This window comes from Callithrix jacchus, chromosome 7 (genome assembly GCF_049354715.1).
Source record: "Callithrix jacchus isolate 240 chromosome 7, calJac240_pri, whole genome shotgun sequence".
NCBI classification, from domain to species: domain Eukaryota; kingdom Metazoa; phylum Chordata; class Mammalia; order Primates; family Cebidae; genus Callithrix; species Callithrix jacchus.
This window is the reverse complement of record NC_133508.1, coordinates 135,411,896-135,435,785: the sequence shown is the minus strand read 5'-3', so window position 1 is coordinate 135,435,785 and position 23,890 is coordinate 135,411,896. Positions and strand designations below refer to the sequence as shown.

Below are 23,890 nucleotides of genomic sequence, written 5' to 3'. Positions count from 1 at the left end.
TGCCATTGCTTTTGGCGCTTTAGTCATGAAGTCTTTGCCCATGCCTATGTCTTGAATGGTATTGCCTAGGTTTTCTTCCTGGGTTTTTATGGTTTTAGGTCTTACGTTTGAGTCTTTAATTCATCTTGGGTTAATTTTTATATAAGGTGTAAGGAAGGAGGCTAGTGTCAGTTTTCTGCATATGACTAGCCAGTTTTCTCAACATCATTTGTTAAATAGGGAATCCTTTCCCCATTGCTTGTTTTTGTGAGGTTTGTCAAAGGTCAGGTGGTAATAGATTTGTGGCATTATTTCTGAGGCCTCTGCTCTGTTCCATTGGTCTGCATATCTGTTTCAGTACCAGTACCATGCTGTTTTGGTTACCATAGCCTTGTAGTATAGTTTGATGTCAGGTAGCATGATACCTCCAGCTTTGTTCTTTTTGCTTAGGATTGTCTTGGCTATACAGGCTCTTTTTTGGTTCCATGTAAAATTTAAAGTAGATTTTTTTTTAATTCTGTGAAGAAAGTCAGGGTAGCTTGATGGGGATACCATTGAATGTATATGTTACTTTGGATAGTATGGCCACTTTCAGGATATTGATTCTTCCTATCCATGAGCATGGAAATGTTTTTCCATTTGTTTGTGTCCTCTCTTATTTCTTTGAACAGTGGTTTGTAGTACTTCTTGAGGAGTTCCTTCACATCCTTTGTAAGTTGTATTCCTAGATATTGTATTCTCTTTGTAGCAGTTGTGAATGGCAGTTCACTCATGATTTGGCTCTCTATCTGAAGACATTTATGCAGCCAAAAAACATATGAAAAAAAAGCTCATCGTCACTGGTCATTAGAGAAATGCAAATCAAAACCACAATGAGATACCATCTCATGCCAGTTAGAATGGCAATCATTACAAAGTCAAGAAACAACAGATGCTGCAGAGGATGTGGAGAAATAGGAATGTTTTTACACTGTTGGTCTGAGTGTAGATTAGTTCACCTGTTGTGGAAGACAGTGTGGTGATTCCTTAAGGATCTAGAAATAGAAATACCGTTTGACCAAGCAAATACCATTACTGGATATTTACACAAATGTTTATAAATCATTCTACTCTAAAGACACATGCACAGATATGTTTATTGTAGCACTGTTTACAGTAGCAGAGACTTAGAACCAGCTCAAATGCCCATCAGTGATAGACTGCATAAAGAAAATGTGGCACATATACACCATAGAATACTATGCAGCATAAAAAATGATGAGTTTATGTCCTTTGCAGGGACATGGATGAAGCTGGAAACCATCATTGTCAGCAAACTGACGCAAGAACAGAAAACCAAACACTGCATATTCTCATTCATAAGTGGGAGTTGAGCAATGAGAACACATGGATGCAAGGAGGGGAACATCACATACTGAGGCCTATCGGGGTGGTGGTCTAGGGGAGGTATAGCATTAGGAGAAATACCTAATGCAGATGACAGGTTGATGGATGCAGCAAACCACCATGGCACATGTATACCTAGTCACAAATCTGCACGTTTTGCACATGTTTCCCAGAACTTAAAGTATAATTGTAAAAATGTGGAATAGCAAATAAAAAATGAGGTACCTACTTCAGAAAAGTGTATAGATGGTATTAAGGAAATGTCTTAACAAGTATATGCTTAAATGAATCAGTTGAGTTTGGAAGGATTGTGAAGAGTTTAATGCATGAAGAAAGTCTTAGATTTATTTGTGTTTTAGGCAGGTAAAAATGCATGAGATAATGTATAGGTACAGGTAACAGTGTGATGAACTATCAGTAGGTTAAATTTTGTGTTTTTTTGGTGGTAGCTGGTAGCTTTATTTTTTGTGTTTTTTTGTTGTTTTTTATATAAAAGTCAAGGACCTCATCTGTTTTGTTTATCTTTATAACCTCAAGTTCTTAACAAATACCTGCTGAATAAATAATGAAAATAGTTCTATATGAACATAAATAACTTAGTGTAACAGGTATATTGGCACTGTTATAAAAATATCAGAATATGCTCTGCAAAGAAATTTTAAGTTGGGCACAAAGCATTTTTGAGAAGGAGTGATTGAAACATTTTATTTCTGAGGGGTGGCTTAACACAAGCCAACAAGACAGCAAACTATATATTTTATTGTGGCTTTACCAGTAACTGAGTAACATACAGGTATTCATTTAACCTTCTTTGGTGTTAGTTTTCTCTTTGTAAAATAATGCTTTTAAAGCAGATAGTCACTTCAATTGTTCTAGTTCTGCATAATAATAAATAGAGCTGAAAAATTTGATTCAAGGCAGTCTGTGGTGGAAACTAAAGGGCAGGCTCAAACTTTGAGCTTCACTTAATGGGTTTTTAGAGTATCATGATGATATGGTTTGGCTGCATCCCCACCCAAATCTCATCTTGAATTCCCATCTGTTGTGGGAGTGACCTGGAGGGAGATGATTGAATCATGCAGGCAGGTCTTTTCCATGCTGTTCTCATGATAGTGAATAAGTTGAATGAGATCTGATGGTTTTAAAAAGAGTAGTTCTCCTGCATAAGCTCTCTTTCTTTGCCTGCTGCCATCTATGTAAGATGTGACTTGCTCCGGTTTTCTTTCTGCCGTGATTGTGAGGCTTCCCTAGCCATGTGGAACTGGAAATCCAGTTAAACCTTTTTTCTTTGTAAATTGCCCAGTTTCTGACATGTCTATTATCAGCTGTATGAAAGTGAACTAATACACATGGCTTCTTTTAAAAATGGTTTAATAGACCTTCAAATCTATTTGATTTCGTATACCTTCAAATTAATTTCTATTTATTGTTGAAAATGTGAAATTATAATAAGCAAATATTTAAAAATTAAAGGTCATCTAAAACTCTGATTCTAAGTTATAATTCTCCTAGCATGTTGATATTCATCTTTTGTGATTGATGGATAAATAGAAACATACAGCAAAATAGATACACGTTTTTCCACTGAAAACTTGGGATTTACATATAATATTATAATATTAACCCACTGTTTGTTTCACTGTACATAATAAACCCTTTTACATGTCAATAAATTACTTTCTTCTATATTGCTTCTGACGCTAGCATAGCATTCCTTTTCATGGTAGAACATTGTGGAACCAATTCCTGTTGTTCAACACCTAGGTTGTTTTCTTGTATCTGTTGTTTACTAACACTACAAGATGATTGGAAAAATAGTATTGTCTGAAATTGAAAATCTAGATAACATATTCATTAGCAGGAAATATGATGAGATAAAAGAGTTGAGGTTAAAGTGTAAGAGCAGAGCATTTACATCCAAAAGTCTTGAAGTCTCTTGGAAATCTGAGTTTGGAAATTGCAATTGAGATTTGGGAGGAATTAACCTTGTGATGAGAGCTGAAAGTAGACATGGTTGAGTTCCCTGAGCAAGGGTACAGAGGGGTAACGGGCTTTTAAAGTTCAGAAAGGAGGCATACTTTAGGGCAGGGATGTAGGATGAAGTTAAACAGACTGAGTTGCTGTAGCATGACAAAGACAAAGCCAAAAATAGCCCTGTGTTGCACAGTATGAAAAAAGACATCCTATGACAAGTGAAGATTTTAGATCATATTATAAACACATATAGGTAAGTAGCATTTTTGTGAATAAAAGAAAATATGTATAAGAAGCTGTATTTCTTATTTGAAAGAAGAGTTTGTGTGTGTGTGTGTGTGTGTGTGTATTTTATAGTTTGTTTTGTTGTGTTTGTGTTTTTTTTTTGAAGCTTAATCTTGCAAAATTTGTCCAAATCATTTTCTAAGTGTTAAGGCAGGAACCTTGTTAAGAATTTCAGAGCAATGCCTTATTTATTTAAAACTACATTAGTTAAGCAAAGCAAGTTGAACTACACATATATATCTGCCTCCTTGGGCTGGTGCCTGATGCCATATATAGCTACAATTATGAACAAACCAAAATTCTTCTGTAAGATTGAAAAAATTAGATATTTCAGCACGCAGCCATAAAAAGACAAGAATACTTGTAGGGTCATTTATTTCACCTTATAAAGTACCGGTATGTAGGACCACATGTAGTTCTGCTATTGGCATCAAAGGCAAGTTGGTTCACATTATTTCTAAGACAGGGAAGGTGCTTCTAAACTTTTACCAATATTATTCAACCAGTAGTGTCAGGAAATTCTTCCTTGGTCTAACACTAAAACTTGCTCATTTCAGTTTAAATTATGATTACACTGAGCTAATAAAATCATCAGCAAGGTTTCATAAATTAAGTAGAAAAAGGCTGGTTAGTGAGACCAGGGAGAAAAATTCTAAAATTATTTTCTAGGCCGGGCACGGTGGCTCACGCCTATAATCCCAGCACTTTGGGAGGCCGAGGCGGGTGGATCACGAAGGCAAGAGGTCGAGACCCTCCTGGTCAACAAGGTGAAACCCTGTCTCTACTAAAAATACAAAAATTAGCTGGGCATGGTGGCGCGCACCTGTAGTCCCAGCTATTCAGGACGCTGAGGCAGGAGAATTGCTTGAACCCAGGAGACAGAGGTTGCGGTGAGCCGAGATCGTGCCATTGCACTCCAGTCTGGGTAACAACAGCGAAACTCCATCTCAAAAAAAAATAAAATTAATAAAATAAAATTATTTCCTTTTGTGTCTGAATCTCGGTATGTTTTAAATAAAGTTGTTTGTTAATTTAATTGATAATTCTTTTCATACTGCCTTTCAAATTAAAAAAGGATGATATTTTATGTATTTGATGTACTGTTAACTGACATTTTGTCAGTTTTTGTCATTATAAACATCCAAGTATGGACACACACACATACATGCCCCCTCAAATTATATATTTTTTACATATTTCCTATATTTTACAGTATAGCTTCTGTCTTTGCTAATAATCCTTTTAATAGTATTGTAATCCTATGTGAGGACAGAAGAAATCATGTTCATAATTAGACTAACCAATATTCAGAAATGTGTCTTGAAGTCCAGAACATCCCTAGGAGAATGTGCCTGCCTGCCATAACTGAAGCCTGGATGCCATCAGGCATCTCTTTGCATGTACCAGAGACACATTAGTGTTTCAATTGACAAGTCTGATGCCTTTTTACATATTAAGTGAACTTTGCTTTGCATTATAAATGGTGGAGGGCTAGAAATAATTTCTATGCAAGTCATGGCAATCTTTATCTACACAAGACACACTCCTATAAAATTAAAGTTCTGCTTAAATAACTTTTCTTTTGAGTGGTGATTCACAAGAGAAAGGATTTCTACTTTTGAATTAACTAGCCCTGTCCATTCAGTAACTGCTTTGGCTGAGAAAATTCATCGTTTTCGTATTTTCCAGTGTTATTTGTCTTCCGGAGATAAACAGAGAGAGAAGAGGTGGGAGGAATGGAGAGACTTTACAAACAAAAGACCTGATGCAATCTTTAATAACCTACCAGTCAGAAAAGGAGACAACATTTAGCAAGCACCTATGTAGATGTTTCACTGTGCCATTTGCTAAGAATGTGTTTTTATTAAATCATTCCAATAATACTGCAAAGAAGCATTATTACAGTGATAATTTAACAAAGATAAATTTACAGTTTTCAGTGCCAGTTGAAGATTTTGACATAAACTGTTTGGGACCTATTTATTTTCAGAAAAAAACAAACCCCTTTCATGCACATGAGTACATTACCCACGTTTCAAATTAAATGTCTCCCTGCAGCTTATGATTTCCTGAATTTTCCAATATTCCTGTGAGGTAGAAATTAGGCAAGCAGCATTCTTGCTGCTATACTGAAAACTATAGAGAGGAAAAGACAGGGACATATAAGTTGACTTTCCTAAAATCCCCTAAACAGTAGTGAGATTACTGGAAATTGAATTTAGGCCTCCTGACTTGCCATTGCCCATATCGCTGAGCACTAAAGGTATTTTCATAAATTAAGTACAAAGAGGCTGGGTTAATGGGACCAGGGAGAAAAATTCCAAAATTATTCCCTTTTGTATTTGAATCTCAGTATGTTTTAAATGCAGTTGTTTGTTGATTTAATTGATTTTGTTTCTGCTAATACTCTCCATACCACCTTCGAAATTAAAAAAGGATATTATATCCAGTTGGTTCACGGCTAACTGACTTTTTGCCAGATTTTTTTTCGTTTGTAAACAGACTGTTGTAATCTATGTTAATTCATATGCTGTGTTGAAGTGATTTTTATAAAATATTTTCTGGACAATGTAGATCTGATATGAGAGCAATTATTGGTTTATATTTTGCAGTCACAATATGGAGCTTCAGTTTCTGCCAAGCCTGAACTGCCCCTCTTTTACACTCCTATTGATCTGGTGGACATTAGTGTGGAAATGGCTGGATTGAAGTTTATAAATCCTTTTGGTCTTGCTAGTGCAACTCCGGCTACCAGCACATCAATGATTCGAAGAGCTTTTGAAGTTGGATGGGGTTTTGCCCTGACCAAAACTTTCTCTCTTGATAAGGTAAGAAAATATTATTGAAGTCATATAAAAATGTCTATCATGTATTTTAATTAAGGTATAAATATTATAATGGATTTTTTTTAACTGAGAAATACTGCTTATTACACTATTTGACAAGACCTATCATTACATATTTGTCCTTAGTTTCTTTCCTTTCTGTCCCATGGAAGCAAGGGGAGGCATACATTTCTCATTTGGTATTATCTAGGCAACATCAAACATATAAATATTACAAAGTGACTTTTTCACTTAATAATAACAAACTCACAAAAAATTCTTATTTTTGTATTATTAATTGTTTCATTGTTTTTGGATGCCTCAGTTCAAGGATAGGGACACAATTGGTTTGGTTTGCACAAAATTCTGGGATTCAATTTATGTTGAAAAGAATCTCAGTGTAATTTATTGGTACTGTAATGAGATAGATACTTCATAAATTTTGAATACAGAAACCTTTCTCAAAAACAAATACCCTGAATTTCATTTAACATTATGACTTTGTACTCGCACCAGAACTGGATACCTTATACTTAGTAGGAAATAAACTACAAATTAAAGTTGAGATTGAGTCTTTAAAGTACACAAAGCATATAAATGCATGTTTTCAAAGGATGCTTTATACAACAGTGGGTTACATCCTTATATGGTTTTGAATTAGAAAAGAGCAACAGACTTTAACATTTTTAGATCATTTATTGATAAATTACAAATGCTAAACCTCTCAATGTATTTAATACTAACTGGTAGTTAGTAATAATTAATGTATATGAATGTGTGAATTTAGTGACTAAGAAAAGAGTATCATTATTTGAATCAGCTTTATCCTTAGGCAAAGAAAATAATAGAGAACAAACATGCCCCATTAAACACATTCTGTCTTTCTTTTTCCTCTTACTGGGATCAATAGCTGGCATTATTCTGGCTAAAACATTAAGGCTGTCTTATTCTGACAGCTTTACAAGACGCTATGTGTAAGTGTGGTCAGGAAAATCTAGAGAATTCTCTAAAGTTAGAAGAAAATCAGTGAGGTATCTAAATATAAAAAAATCTTTATATTTAGAAATCTTTATATTTAGATACCTAAAGAGAAGTTATTTTTTTTCAAATCAATCGATTGAATATTTAGAAATAATTTTATTAAACAAAGTGTAAAAATTAACAGAATGTACTAGATTCAGCTTTAGAATATCATGAATCGATTGTTTATAACCTTCTAGAATATTGATAGTGTATTTGTCTTTGTTTCAATTGATTCTTTAAGAATTACTGAGAAGCTATAATCAAATGCTTAATCTGTTGGAGAAAACTGAGTCTCAGCATTTACTGACTATATTAGATATGCTATTAAAAAATACATATGTAAACAGAAATAGGTGGCTAATTGGGCACAAGTGAAGAATTATAGCTAAAAAAACTGTGTTAGCTGCTTTGAATTTGATGTTTTCTTTGCTTGCAATAATTGAATTCTGATTAATCAGAGACATCAGTCTTTACACTGTTGGTGACATGCATTGATCTGTGATGCTGTGTATTTCAGTAACCTAGGAGCACTTGGCCTTTATTAGGATCACCAGCAGAAATAAATGTGGAAGCTAACTTCTTTCTAAACCTTCAATTTGAATTTAATCTATCAATTTAGAAGTCTGTGATGCTGGTTCAAAAGGGGAGTTATGAACAAATGGAAATTAAATTTGGCACATGAAACAACCATGTGGGCTTTTTGGAAACCCTATTTTACTTACTTTGATGATGGGTTCAACAAAATGTTGTGCAGACTATTTTAAACATATTTGTGCAAATTGCAATGACAAAAATAATGAAGCCACTTTGGGCTTATGTAATGCCATTTTTACAAAAGATTATTTTCCATACATGATTTTTCAGAGTAGTTCGTTTGCCTCATAGAGTTTTACTTTTTTTGTTTCCTTATCTGGTTCCTAATTAGTAATTAAATTTGTGAATATATAATTAATACATCTTATGTGCTTCTTTCTATGCTTTCTTATTGATGAAATGTTGGTAGTATACAACTCAGTAGTATGAACTTTTATTCTCCACAGCCTTTTACTAAAGACGTCTACTAAAATATTACATGTACTATACATTTGTGTAACATTATAGTATACCAATTTAGATTAGCCTTATTATAATTTATTATGCCAATTGCAGAATCTATTTAACATATTTTAAAATTCAAAATCTTGACGTTTGAAATTTGGATACTCTTAATATAACAAAGGTTATTCTATGGGGTTTTGTTATCATATGAAATATTAATATTTCACAATACAGTTTTGATGAAGTACAATTGCCAAGCTTGCATATGATAAAGAAATTAAATGCTTACCAAGGGAGTTCAGTAAAAATTAGAGCCCTGACTGAACATCTGCTAGAAATTTTATTATCCTGTCCCACTGACATTGTGGCTCTCTTGTTGTTTTTCTGGATTGACAGCTGAATATTGCACTGATTTCTGCAGGAAATATGTTTAGGTGAACTTTGTTTCCCTTTTTTTATTTTTTATTTTTTTGGGAGTTCGGAACATGCTTTTGATTTTCATCCTATATATAGTTTTTTATACTCTTGACATTTGTAGATGCCAGATTGAGGTCTAATACGCTGTAGCACCGATAGACCATTGACTTACAGTGAAATGCCAGTTGATATCTCAGTAAACAGAAATATTATTATTCTTTACTGTGCAGTCTATATAAAAGCTGTATGTGCTTTCTTTAAAAAGGCAAATGATCAGATTTTTAATGTCAAATATAAAAAGATCTGTTTGCTTGTGTGTTAAATAACATCAAAAATGGCTTTTATGAACTATATTCTTCCTCCTCAAATCAGTCTTTTCAAGAATGTTTCAAAATAATAGGATTGCTTTTCTTGAGATTCTATTTACGTTTTATAAAGATAGTAAAGTCATATTTATAACATAGTTCTAAAATTTTTTTTCTATATCAATGTATATTGACTCCAAATTTAAATTTTAAAAGGTGGGAGAGAAATGCATCAGTCAAGCTTGATTAAAGCTAAATTCTCATGACAAAACAGAGAAGTGTTCTGTTTAACAGGGAATATTAGAAATGGTTTGGACCTCACATAAAATAACCCCTTGACCTGTGTTCACATTATATTGATAGGAAGTAGGTAAAAACATTTTGTTTTCATTAGTCTTGTCCATAAATGTTTTTCTCTTGGAGAGCTACACATTATATACTCCAAATCTATAACATAAAACGGCAAGTAGCATATCTTTATTACTGCACAGATAAATAAACTAAGAAGTATTTATTTCTATTCTAAATCAAATTTAAACCCAAGCAACAGTTCACTTCATTTATAAGCTCTCTCTATATATAGATTAACTTGTGATTGATTGACTTTTAGTATCAAAATATCTCAAATGAACGGATTTTGTTTTAATAAGTATCAAATTAGGTAAATAAGTATACATATAGTAGATCTCTTATAAAATGCTAAGAAGTAAAAACTGAAAATATTTAAGGCTCCTTTTTTGTCATCGAAGTATTTATTGTAGCTGTTTCTGTAAAATACAACCTTATACCACATAGCACAAAGCTTAAAGTATAGGAGAGGTTTGATAAATGTTTCATAAATATTCTTTGGATAAATGAATAAATAGATTTTTTGGCAAGATCATATTGAGTTTCTTTTTTTTTTTTGCCAGCATATGAAGTGACAGTTAACACATAAAACAATTGATATTTTGAGTATTGATCTCAATCAAAGGAGAAAAGACCAATTAAAAATTTTTCATATCCTATGTTGCTTTCTATAGTGCATCTACATGTGTCTAAAAATGAAAATGTGAAGTTTCTAAATGCATAGTGTTTTAAGACTTAGGTTGTTGAATAAGCCTTTAAAATGCAGAGAATTTTTGAGAAAGCAGAATAAGTACCACACAATATGAAGAAGAGACATGAAGTAGTCATGAGAGAAGAAATGTAACCTGTTCTTGAATGCATCTAGTGACAAGGAATATACTCCATCTTTAAGGGAATACAACCTGTTATGACTGTAGGAAGATCTATTTTAGAACCACATCAGCCTTCTCATAAGTTCCATCTATGTTTTATATATAGTTCTGCCCTCTGATTCATCATGGAATAAATAAGAATAACATTAATATAAATGAATTTTTTATTTGAAATAAAATGTTGTTGTTTCCCCAAGTAGGTAAATACCGTAGAGAAAGTCTATCAAATATGGAGAAGCAGTATAGTGTGGGGAAAAGTTCTCTGGCCTGGGAGGCTCTGGTTCTTAATCCAAAGCTGCTTCTAAATCACTGTCTTGGACGTGTAATATTGTAGGTTGTTGTTATGGTTATGGTTGTTATTATTATTTACATTATTTGCTACCATATATTTAGTGCTTATAATGTATAGACTAAATGTTTATATAAATTATTGTATTTAATTCTCATAATATGCTTATAAGATAGATAGTATTCTTTTTTCAGATGAAATAATAGTCTGAGAAAGTTAGATAGATTGTCCAGGACTTAAGACAGCAGTTATCTATTTGTATGAGGAACTGCTCATATGTGAATACATATGAGCAGTTCTTCTACTTCACAAGGTTCCTGCTGGCCTCAATCATGCATTTACAATTGGTTGTTAGGATCCCAGGAGATCAAGGTGTCCTCATTAATGCGTCTGGAGCCTTATGTGGGATTGCTGTAATTGCGGAGATGGCTGAGCCCTTCTCTCTCTCTTCATCGTCTCTCTTGCCTCACCATGTCTTATCAAGGTGGCTGGTTTAGGTTTGATAAAGCTACTTTACAAGGCTGGCAGTGTTCCAAGAGGACAAGAGTAGAAGCTGAAAGATCTCTTGACGCAAAGACTGCAAAGTATACACAGTGTTACTTCCACCATATTTTCTTCAAAGCATGTTACAAAGTCAATGTATGTTCATGAAGCAGGTAAATACCATACACTTATTGATGAGAAGAACTATAAACTCACATAACAAAGGGACATGCAGACAGTAGGGAAGGATTATTGCAGCCATCTTTGCAAACAGTCTTAATTTACCCTCTGGTTAGAGTGATTCACACCCCTCCCAAATGTAAAATGTATACAACCCTTTCCAAGACACCCAAAATACCATCTAATCATGGCATTAGGCTCAAGGTTCATTATCTGTGATCTGCATCAAGTCCAAATGCCTATGAGGTTATCTGCATTTAGTTTCTCTTTATTGAGGATTCTGTGATATAGAAAGATGTGTTTTCTATCTTCCATACACCCAACACAAAATGATATATATAGTCGAGAGAACCACAGTAGATAAAGTCTGCTTTAGAAATAGGAGAAATGGAAGGCACATAGCAATCACTTGCTTATAGCAATTTTGAAATTCAGTTTGGCACATGTTTTCAGGGCCTCTTGCTCCAGGGATGGAGAATCAGGGTCCATTTTTGCTCCTTGGTAGGGGTGCCCTAGTCCATTGTTCCTGTCTACTATTGGCTCTGCCCTCTGGGCTACTGATTTTCTCCTCTGTGTTTTTATTATTGTTGTTGTTTTGTAAATGGACAATGATGGCCCCTGATGACAGCTGAGTAGCTTTCTCAGCCTGTTCCTGCCCAAATAAAGTTATAGCACCTTATTCCTCTCTTTATTTTGAGTTGTTTCTTTTAATCCTAACTCATGGTGATATCATCATGAAACTCTCTTTTTGAATCTGTTAAGGACTAATTTGATGCCCAAAGTCACATCCATAATTTTTAAGCAGATTTCTTTTGTTTCTGGATATGCCTTGCTGTTGTGATACAACATCTTTTAGGGGTATTAGAAGCCCTGAGAGAATCTACTAGGACCTTCCTTAGGTCTTTCTAGAGTCTTAACAAACTTTCTTACTGCAACACTCTTGAGGTGATCTTTAAGGTACTTTATTTAGAGAATCTTTTTTCCAACTAGGAGAGACCAAATATAAAGAATAGCTTATTTTTTAACCCAGTGGTCCTAGATCCCTTGGATTTCGTCTAAGTTTTGCATAGCAAATTCAAATACAGCCTTCCTTGGTTCTTTTCTGTCTTGCAGTACCTTATCATACTTGGGTGGAAACACTCAATGGAACATGTTCAGTGTTCTGTCTAAAGAGGTATTATGTTCACTTTCTGTTTTCCAAATTACCACTGTTGACATTCTTGCCAATTGTTCTATCACCACATGATACGGGCCACTTTTCCAACCCTCCAATCACAGTTTTCTTATCACATTTTAAGCATCTACTAACAGTTTGTTCATTCTTCCAGCCTTTCTAAGAGCTTACTCTTGGTTTTTGAAGGTTTCACCTGCCTCACAATATCAAAGCAAAGGCCACATGTTTTATTGTTATACCAGCAAATGTAACCTATTTCAGTGCCATGTATCTATTGCTGCATATCAGACCACCTTACCAAAAACAGCCACATGTTTTCTGCTCTTGTTTCTATAGTTTGGCAATATGGTCAAGGCTCAGCTGGATTGACTTACCTTTGCTCCACATGGTATTAGTTGCTCTTACTCATGGATTTGCAGTCAGTTGACAGACTAGTGGCTGGCTGGTGGCTGGTCCTGGATGATTTCATTCACATGCCTGGGTCCTCGGCTGACATGACTAGGCCTGTATCTCCATATGGTTTTATCTTCAAAGAGACTACACTGGACTTATTCACAAGTTGTCAGTGCTACAAAAAAGGCAGGAGGACAAGTTGCAAATCTTCTTGACACCAAGGCTCAGAAGTTGCATAATATAATTTTCATTGTGTTCCATTCATTAGCGTAAATCACGAGACCAGATCAGGTTGTAAACATGGGAATGGCCCCTTTCATCAAAACACTGAAATCTACCACATCAGAATTTGAACCAAGGTCTATCTGATACAAATCTCTGCAATTTCCTCTATATCACGCTTTTACATACTATATCTTCTCTGGACCACATTACTTTGTCTAAAATGAAGGCAGTTTGGCTGCATTCATGTTCCTCAGAGACTTGGAGTTCAGCCTGAGCATTTATACTGAGGACTTTATGCCCACTGCTTCAAACAGAGTGGCACCTATGCTTGTCTTTCGATTGAGAAATACAAATTGCACAGAAATTTTATATTTCTATGTACTATTTCAGAGAGAACACAAGAGAGTGTTTTGATTAAAAAGTTTCTGTGAATCTGCTGTCATCAGATGCCAATTTTTTGCCAGCCACACTGTTCCCCTTTCTAGTTCTCCAACATGGCAGCTTCCTCCCTGTCTTAGGGCCATTTCGCTTGGTGTTTGATCTGCCTGGAATGCTTTTCTCTCAGATATTTATATGACTGGCTCTTTCTTCTTAATCAGTTCTCAGATCAAAAGTTACCTTCTCAGAGAAGCTCATGTTAACCATTCAAAACCCAGGCTCTCCATGCCACCCTACCCTGGTTGTTTTTTTCTTCATTGCACTTACCACCTTATGAAATTGCCATGCTCTTGGTCATTAATTTGTTTGCTTATTTATGTTTTAGCCACTTGAAGTAAGCTCTGTAAGTAGAGAGATATTGTCTTTCTTGCTCACTACAGCATGCACAGTGCCAAGAACAATGTCTGGCAGATAGAAAGGATGCAATACATACTTGTTAGATAAATGAATAATTATAGTATTCTAATTTGAACCACGATTCCACATGACAGCTCCTCAGTTACTTGGAGACAGCTCTCATGTCCTATCCATAAGCCTTTTCTTTTTCCTTTCTAAATAGTTCTGTTTTTCTTCTCATAATAAGGTTTGCAGACTTTTTACCATGTAGGTTGTCTGTTCTCCCATGTGGATTCCAAGAAACTTGTTTCAATTCACATTATCTTAATTGAGAGGAAGTTGCGCCTGCATTTGCACAAATTGCACAAATTGCTAGCACCTATCAACGAGACGAGAATTGAGGAATAACACTGTCAGGACTGTAAATGCTAAAGATAATATTTAAAGTTGAAACTTTCACAAACATGTCATGTAATAATATTTTAGAGGCTGGGTTATTCTCTGTGAATTACAACACAGAACATCACAATTTATTTTTGTAACTCATTTTGGAAAGTCTTTTTAGAAATAAAGATCTGGATTTTTTTAAACAATTAAGTAAAACTGATTTACTTAATTACTATTAAGAGTTTTTATATTACCTCATCATGAAAGTCTATGAAACAATAAATTAACAATGGTCCAGTGCATTATTTTTGCTGGTATTTTTCTAGCTTCTCATTTTGTATATAATTATTTTCTATTTATTCCATAATATTGTTTTCCTGATATATACTTATATATTAACTAAGGAGTTATAATTATTAAAACAAATTCAATGTAAACTTTTTATCTGGGGAACTTTTAATATGCTAAAAACTGAAATGACTTCTGTGTACTAATATTAATGCATATGTTTATTAAGTAAAAATCTTTTAATTGTAGCCAAAGTAATATTTATAACCATGAAGCAGACTAATCAATTTTCCAATATAATTACATCTTCACCACTTTTCCATTTCAGGCTGTGATTTCACACCTGTTAATTAGTTAATCATTTTTGTAGAATGGACAAGGTGAAACTCAAATAGACTTTTTAATAATATAAATTGACGTGTACAATTTTGATCTGAGTTAGCTGGTATATGAATCTAACTTGTAATGGAAAATACCTCTTATTCAGTTTCCTTTTTTTTTTTTTAAGCAACTGGTGTCAAGGTTAATGGAAAATTCTCATAATTATGGCTAATGGAAATTTCCTTAAAGTACAGTCCTGCTGTTTGAGAAACTGATTTTACCCTTATTCTGTCACACATAATTCTTTCGTGAATTCTAAATTTAACCAGTTAAAAATCTCCATATTCTGGGTTTGTTGAGATGATACAATCTTTGGTTGAAGTTAGTTAGATTGAATTCCATAATATCCTCCTTGTCTTTGTATTTTCTTTATTGCTTTTTAATCAGATTCTAGTCATTACTATTAATGATATTCTTTATACCATGATTACCTTACTGTCAAATTTTTATTACAGGCATACATACACTGAGTATTTTGTTACAAGACTGACTCAGTTTTAGTAAAATTATAGTTCTCTGTATGCTCCTTTTCCTTAATTAGCAATGTATTTAATGTTCAAGTACCACTATTTCTGAAATGAGATGTCATAAGAAATAAAGTGTCACCAACTCAAGGAAGTTACTGGGATGTTAGGGAGATATTCACTCAAACTGCCCTATCATACACCAATTACCTTTTCTTACCCCATTGCCTTTTCTGCTTCTTTCACTTCAGCTAAGCTGATTGCCCTTTTCATCTGCACCTCTTTATTCATTTGCATGTTTTTCTACAATATCTCATGTTCTTTGAACAGTTTCTCACTTCTCTCTTGCCAAATTTACCCTCTATTTATGTGAAAAAATACCTAAAAATGTCATTAAATAAAGTGCCATTTCTAGGTGTCTGAGCAAGACTTGACGTATTTTGAGAGCTCTTACTAATGTCCTTTTATATATACTATTTTTCCTGTGTGTATGTGTGTGTGGGTGTGTGTGGGTGTGTGTGTGTATGTGTGTATGTATGGTCGTTACTTTAGAAAACTTAAAATGTAGTTCGGAAAGTATGTACACCAAAAGATACAAGATGGCTTAAGGCAACAGGAATTTTTAGATTAAAATGATACTTAATATGCAACATTTTTCTTTATTTTTTTTTAAATAAACTTAACATGCAATCTTTTTCTTTATTTTTTAAAGAAAAATAACTTCACAGTTGTACTGTCTTTATTCTAGGGAGAAGGGATAGCACATGGATATTCATGGTCATGAGAGGGCCAAGCATATTTAAAATGCAGGATAATGTCTCATGAAATGGTGTTAGTAACTGTAGAGACAGTGAGAAAGACCTGTGGGGTTAGGAATTTAAATTCAATTGTATAAACAACAGGGAACCTGTTGTTAAGAGGTTTAAGCAAATAAATTACATATTTCCATTTGGAAGACACTGCTAATCATAATACAACTGCCATTCATCATTTCAACAATAACTTTCACTTCTCTCCTCATATAAACTCTCTTTTCTGGCAAAACTGGTTTAATCACCAGGTTTATGTTTGCATCATCCATACCTTAATTTCGCCATTCTTTAGCCATAAGAAGACATTTATTGCTATTGAAATATTTAAAGGCCAGTGACCACCCAAGTCCTCTGGAGCTATGATAACCAATTGTTACCTTCTCTCCATTGTCTGAGCTCTTACAGAATTTTATTCAATGGATGTGAAAGGGAATGGATTCTTTCTAAGCTCCAACCCCGGCTCCCCTTTCCTGAATAGAAGCCTTTGGAAATCAGATCTTGTTTCCACCAGGCCCTGCAAATGTAATCAGCAGATACCTACTGACTGACTACTTCCCTCCTCTTATATACCAGACAGTTTTGTTTTGGAATGTAATATGTTGTTCAGCAATATCATGAATTTTGAATTGATAAATACCACTACCTCTTGAAGAATATTTTCACTTTCATGGATAAATGTAATTTTGTACAACTATAATATTCCTCTCTAGGAGGGAGACATACTTTTATTTAGACTAACTTTTATCTAATGGGTACCTTCAAGCATTCTTCAAAAATACTTCCCTCACTTGGGAACTCTTCCCTATGGTGCTTTTGAATCTTTGTTTATAGCTTACTCTCTAGGAAACTCCTAGGAAGCTATTGAGTTACTTAGCTTTTCTCTGCTGCAACACATTTCCCTTTCCAAGGGACAATATTGAACTTAAGGTGACTTCACATTCCTTATTTATATATGGGTCCTTTAATTGGTCCACAGGAAAATATTACATTTCCTTTCCCCTGACAAATTCTAGGAATACAGGCCACTTTCTGTACAGTTGCCTCTCTTTTAGCTCATCTTTTAGCAACAGATAACTCAGACCTTACCTTTTGTATACATTAATCAGAGTAGGACACTGTATATGGTGCACTCTCCAAAAGAGAAAATAATGAAACTGCGGGGAACAGAAATAAAGTGCTCTGAGGGGTCCCTTTTCAACTCTCTCAGGATTTGGGATGACAGTGGGCCTGATATCATCTCAGAAGCAGCTCCAAAGAAACACTTCATAATCTCCAACACCCCTAATTTTTTGTTAACATTTTGTTTCCATATTGGAGTGAAGGGTATAACAGTTTCTTAAGCATATTCTTGTCATCTACTTGAACATTTCTTTAAGGGGAAAATTTATTTTTGTGATTTATCTCAGTGCCCCTTAAGGTCTCAGCCAAAATTTATATTTTAATATTACAGCAATACCTATATTGAATTTTAATTATTGACATTAAGTATATGAAAATGCATTATTTAAAAACACTTACATTTCATTCAACTATTCTTATACAGAGATTTCTTCCTGGATTTTTTGGGTAACATGTAGTTTCTTAATATGGCAGCAGGTTTTAGTCCAGATCTTCCAAGAAACAGTTGCCAAGATGGAATTAAACTAAACATGCATGGATTTGATTAGGTGAAATAATTGTGGGAGACAATATGGAGGGGGTTGAGGAGGACTGGGAGAGCTATAAGACAGCAATAGAAGTCAAGCCATAAATTGAGGAGAGAAGAAAGAGGGGTTGAGTAGGAGCATCATAGGGTGTCTTGCAGACCAAGAAAGCTTCAGCAATGCCAACTGGAGTCCTCATGTCTCTCAGGAAGCGGCCTGCTTAGTACCTCTGCCCTGCTCAGTCACTGGCTAAGCCACAGGAAGCATGGCTGCAACAGAAATGCAAGGGTGGATTCATCTGCAGAGCAGCAACTGGGGTCCTTGCTCTGTTATGCTCCCGGTAGTTGGAGTTATGTGAGATTACCACAAGGATATTTGGATATTTTATAGTACTCAGCATAAGGTAGGCAGCCACTTAGTATATGGTTTTAAATTGGGGTAATAAACAAACATTGGCATGATATTTGGACATCTTCTGTTGATCAATATAAAGAGCAATACTATTGTATAGACAACAGAGATCCACAGGTAAATAATATGGATACAAAGATTCTCTTATTAAGTATTATAATATGAAAAGAGAAAGATAAGCCTGTGTGCAGAAGGCTAGAGAAGCACAATATACTTTTAAGTTTTAAATTATGGTTTTCACAGTTATCATACTAGTTATTATTGAAATGTTACAGTTGTCTCCTTTTGTTTTGAGAAAAGTGTTGAGGGTCACCTCTTTTGTAAGTAATGTGCCTGTTAATAAATTAGTTAACTTATCTAAACGTCTACATGTTCAATTACAAAATAAGATCATATTACTAGCTCTGCCTTTTTACCGTATTCTAGTGATGTTTAGGTTGAATTTTTAAAATAAAAGATATTAAAATGATTTGTAACATGTAAAACACCCTGTCAGTAAAAATTATAATTGTTGTTACCATTATCTGTATGCCAGACTAAAACATTAATAGTTATATGATCAGTTATTAAAGGGTAGAAAGTCACTTCCCATCTCCACTGGTACCAGCCACATCACAGCCCCTGTCATTTCTCATGGAATGCTATACCAGGCTCCTAAAAAAGTCTTGCTCTTTCCATTCATATCCTAAATTCCAGCCTCCACACCACAGCCAGAGTGGTCTCTGACATCTTAGATTGTGGCTCTTTGCTTAAAACATTTCAATGGGTTCTCTTAACTCCTAAAATAAAATCCAGAATCTTTGTACAAATCAAAGCTCCTGCCTGTCTCTGGGTCCTCATCTCTTTCTGCTTTACCTTGTACCAATAAGGCCATGATGGCCTTCTCTAGATTCCTCCAACCTGTGGCCTTTCCATAACTGTTCTTTCTCGTAATTTTCAGGCCCTTACATTCAGAAAGAAGAAAAAGAAAATTGCTGCTAGTGGCAAAGTTTAGATAATGCAGAAGTAATTCTGTTGCACAGTGGTTTTATATTCATGGAAGTTTATAGGTGTTAGAAAAATGTATCTGGCAGTTAACTAATTAAACTATGAAGGAGTGGTCACAGAGTCTTCCTTCCTGTTCCTTGTGGTTAACAGCAGATCTTATGACTGTTAAATCATTCAATAAAATCCATCTTCTTCTTTAATATTTCAGAAAAGGAAAGTGATAAAGCATCATTCTTTGTTACGGTTGTTGGGATCTCATTAATTACAAGTCATGAGATCTTGAGATAATGAAAAGTATTTTATACAGGTCAGGAATTGCTTTACAAAGAGCAGTGGGTATTCATACACATGGTTTCAGAGGAATACATTTGTAAACATGCTTTTTCATGTAAAATTAATGTGTTAATTTAAATGTTAATATCACGTAATGCACATAAAGTGTTGATGTAAATGTTAAAATACCAAGTTGTGATTTCTTCGTAGTTGACTCAAAGAAAACTAAAAAATGCTTCCGTACCTCAGAGTACGTTTTATTAGTGTTTGTTGGATTTGTGTCTACAACTGCTATTAACATGAATAAGGTTTCTTTTTTTGAGACAGTGTCTTGTATTTTCATCCAGGCTGGAGTGTAGACTCACTGAGTTCAAGTGATCCTCCTATCTCAGCCCTTCAGGTAGCTAGGACTGCAGGCGTGCACCACCATGCCTGGCTAATATGTTTTTGTTTTGTTTTTAGAGATAGGGTGTTGTTATGTTGCCCAGACTGATCTTAAACTTTGGGCTCAAGTGATCCAGCGTTGGCCTCCCAAAGTTATGGGATTATAGGTGTGAGTCACTGCACCAAGCCATATTAATGGGGTTTAGTTGAGAAGATCTCTGACACACTGAAAATTTACTCAAGTTAGTATTGGCATAGCCAATCATTGAGTATAATTCATAGTAAATATAAAGTGTTTTACGTTAAAATATGAAATAGAACATATTAAGAAGTTGGCTGTATAACTATTTTGGAGCAGATATTAAAGTATTTTTAATGTTGGACTTCTGGTATTAAATAAAAGACAAGTTTTTAAACAGTTCAATAATTGGACAGGCTCCATATTGATTTTTTCCTTTGTTATATAATATTACCCACTTCTCTGTCCAGAACTGTGTCGTACAGGGTTTGAGAGTGCTAGAAACATGGTCGCTGTTGTGTATTGGAATGTTGGAATGTGCAAAGACTGAAAGGCTGTCACAGCAGTCAATAAGATCTGAGAGGTGTTGACTAATTGCCTGCTAATTACACAGTAAATTGTCTAATTAAGCTGATGGTTAATTAGGGTACGCTTGCACAGCAGTCTTGTGGAATTTGTGTCTGATGTCTGGGAAGCAGCTTGTATAATTGGCAAACTGGTAAGGACTGGCAGAGAAAATGACTGGAAAACTCCCTGCCAGTGAATGACAGAATACGGATTTAGTGGAAACAAAAGGGTTGTCATTTTTATACTGAAGGTTTTGTTTCAGTTCTGCAGCTATTCTGCAGTGAGCAATTGAGAAATGCATCTGAAGCCTGAATTACGTGAGTAAAAAAAAGAAGGCTCAAAATGTGCGTCAAAATGTAAAATATGCTGCTTGCTTGTCATGTATCACCTCTGATACACTATCTCACATTATATTAATCTATACATTGTATTATTCTACAGTTCCACCTTTTAACATATGTATCTGGCAAAAAATTAAAAAAAAACAGGATAATCCCATGTATCTAAAACAATGCCTCCTTTATGAAAATATAAGATAACAAAATGACTGATTATAAGATTTTTGAAATAAGAGCTTTGAGTTCATTATTTAATTATTTGTATATCACTGTGAATCATAAAAATATTATACATAATACAAATATAAGTTTGGATAATATTTTAACTAAATAAAAATTGTATTTGTAATGAGAGCATTTTTGTTTTACTGTTTATTCAGTTTTATCATGCAACTGGATTTTGCTTGTAGTTAAGACCTAAGAACAAAATATTTCAATACATAATTAAACATATTTGGTTTTTTGTGCATATGAATAGCGTTTGATAAATTACCTGCAAAATTCTAGTGCCTTTAAAAATAAAAGGTCTAGATGTTTGTTTTGTTGTTGTTGTTGTTGTTCTTTGTAGCTGAGGGAGTTTACATTTCAGAAAGTCATCCATGGCTGAAATACAGACATAAAAATTCATCCTGCAAATGAATTAAACAAATTCATTGGAGAATATAGGTCCTTTACAGATGATGTTTGGGACATACACATTGCCTCTTCATAAGAGACCTGAATGTAAATTATTGCCTCTATTACCATTTGCCACCCAGATTCCATCATATTTTGAGGATTTTGAAATAAGATTTTGAATAGAACATTAGGTTGCAGTTGTAACAAAGGACCACAAGTGCACAATGACCTTTGGATTGATTTATACTTTTGTGTTAATAATACATGAAAAACTTTTCAGCATTTCCAAACTAGATTACTAAATAAAAATTCTATTTGTAATGGGATAAGAAGGCCTAAATTAAATTATAGTATCAAAATTTTTGTGGCTTTCTTATTAAATAAAGTGTATGTCTGTATGTGATTGGATAGATATGGATGTGTTTTTGTTCCCACTGTTTTATAAGGAGAATTTGAAGTTGTGTGTATACTATATGTTTTTAGATAGAAATACACATTATACAGTCTCTAAAATATGTTTGCCTTAGCATGAATCTTGGAGATTTATGCTTAGTAAGTGAAAATATTTACTGTTTTAACACAAAAGGTATTTTTCAATATTTGAAAATACTAGTCTCAGACATAAAATGGATGTGAAATAAAAATATATATTTCAAGTATGTAGAAAATTATATTCATTCCATTTGAAGTCTTAGGTAACAAAGTCTTAGAAAACTTTATAGAGTATTCAAGATAGCAAAAAAAAAAATGAATTTACCAAATTTACCAAAGGAATCCAAGGCTAAATATTGCAATTGCTTATTTAAAGATGTATCTCCTGAGGGAGGAAAATCAGATAGATGTCAGTGTTGTAACTCCAACCCATCTATATTTTGATCCCCTCAACTTTTCATCTTACTCCTCATGAAAATAATTTTTAAAGTTATTTATTATAAGTAATAAAGAATTATAACTCATAAAAGAAATATTGAGTGGATCTATCACTGAATTTAAGGTATTAGATAACTTTTTATAAAGCACAACTTTCAAGAAAAATTATGTCTTTATGTTTACAAATCAATTTCAGTGTTGTTTTCTGTTAAATTACAGTCTATTTGATACATTGTACAGTCAATATCACTAAGAGTAAACTTCTAATGTTCTCATCACAAAACATGTTAAATATTTAAGGTGATAGATATGTTTGAAGTAATGGATATGTTAAATAGTTTAATTTTTCCACATTGTATTCAAAAGTCTTAACACCACTTTGTATACCATAAATATATGCAACTATAATTTGTTAATATATAAAATATTGTAAAATAATTTTTTAAATGTTGCTGGCTTCCATTAATATATAGTCATCTCAAGAGTGAATTCTGTATATCATGATTTTATGCAATCATCTGTTGAGAATTTCATGTGATACTTTGGCTTTTAAATACACACACACACACACACACACACACACACACACATGCAAAGAGAGAGAGAGAGAGACAGTGAGAGAGAGATGCCAAAGTACTGTGTGTGTATATTTAGTGTAATTACAGTTTCTCTTTTTATCCCTTAGAAAGCTTAATCAATGCAATTTTAAAAATTCAGAATAAGAAAATACAGTATTCAGTGTCCTTAATGATCAACTTCATCTCCAGAATTCTTTGTTTTTATAATTTATGTATAAAATCCATTATTTAAAGTGTACACTTTCATGGTTTTTAGTATATTCACAAATGTGTATCCATCACCACTATCTAACTTCAAAACATTTCTAACACCCCAGAAAAGAAACTCCATACCCATTAGCAGTTACTCCCCATCCCCCACATCCACAGCCTCTGGAATATAGTAATGTATTTTCTATCTCTATGGATTTACCTATCGTGTACATTTGATATAAACAAAATCATATGACTTTTGTATCTGGTTTCTTTTATGTTTTTAGTATAATATTTCATGGTTCACCTGTGTTATAGCATTTATTAATGAAATGCTTCATTACTTCCTGTGGATATACCACTTTTGTTTATCCATCCATTAGTTCCTAACTGTGGGGTATTTTTTCTACTTTTACCTATTATAAATATTTCTTCATTCATGTGTAAGTTTTTGAGTATATATATATTCAATTCCCTTTGGCATATATTTAGGAGTGGAGTTGCCGGGTAATATGATAACTCTATTTTGTTTTGTTTTGTTTTTTTGAGACTAAGTCTCACTCTGTCACCCAGGCTGGAGTACTGCAGTGGCACGATTTTGGCTCACTGCAACCTCCGCCTCCCAGGTTCAGGCAATTCTCCTGCCTCAGCCTCCTGAATAGCTGGGATTACAAGGGTGTGCCATCATGCCCAGCTAATTTTTGTATT

General features: G+C 33.9%; 1 protein-coding gene across 4 annotated transcripts in view; it reads left to right on the top strand.

Annotated features, from left to right (window-relative positions):
* DPYD (dihydropyrimidine dehydrogenase) overlaps positions 1 to 23,890 on the top strand; it is an 895,784-nt gene that overhangs the window by 468,368 nt on the left and 403,526 nt on the right. For all 4 annotated transcript variants that reach the window (XR_008473049.2, XM_035252229.3, XM_054236576.2 and 1 more), the window contains one exon: positions 6,237 to 6,452. Coding sequence is in view for 3 of the 4 variants with exons in the window: in XM_035252229.3 (XP_035108120.1) it covers positions 6,237 to 6,452 (216 nt within the window). In the remaining variant the exon portion in view is untranslated. The remainder of the gene's footprint in view (positions 1 to 6,236; positions 6,453 to 23,890) is intronic.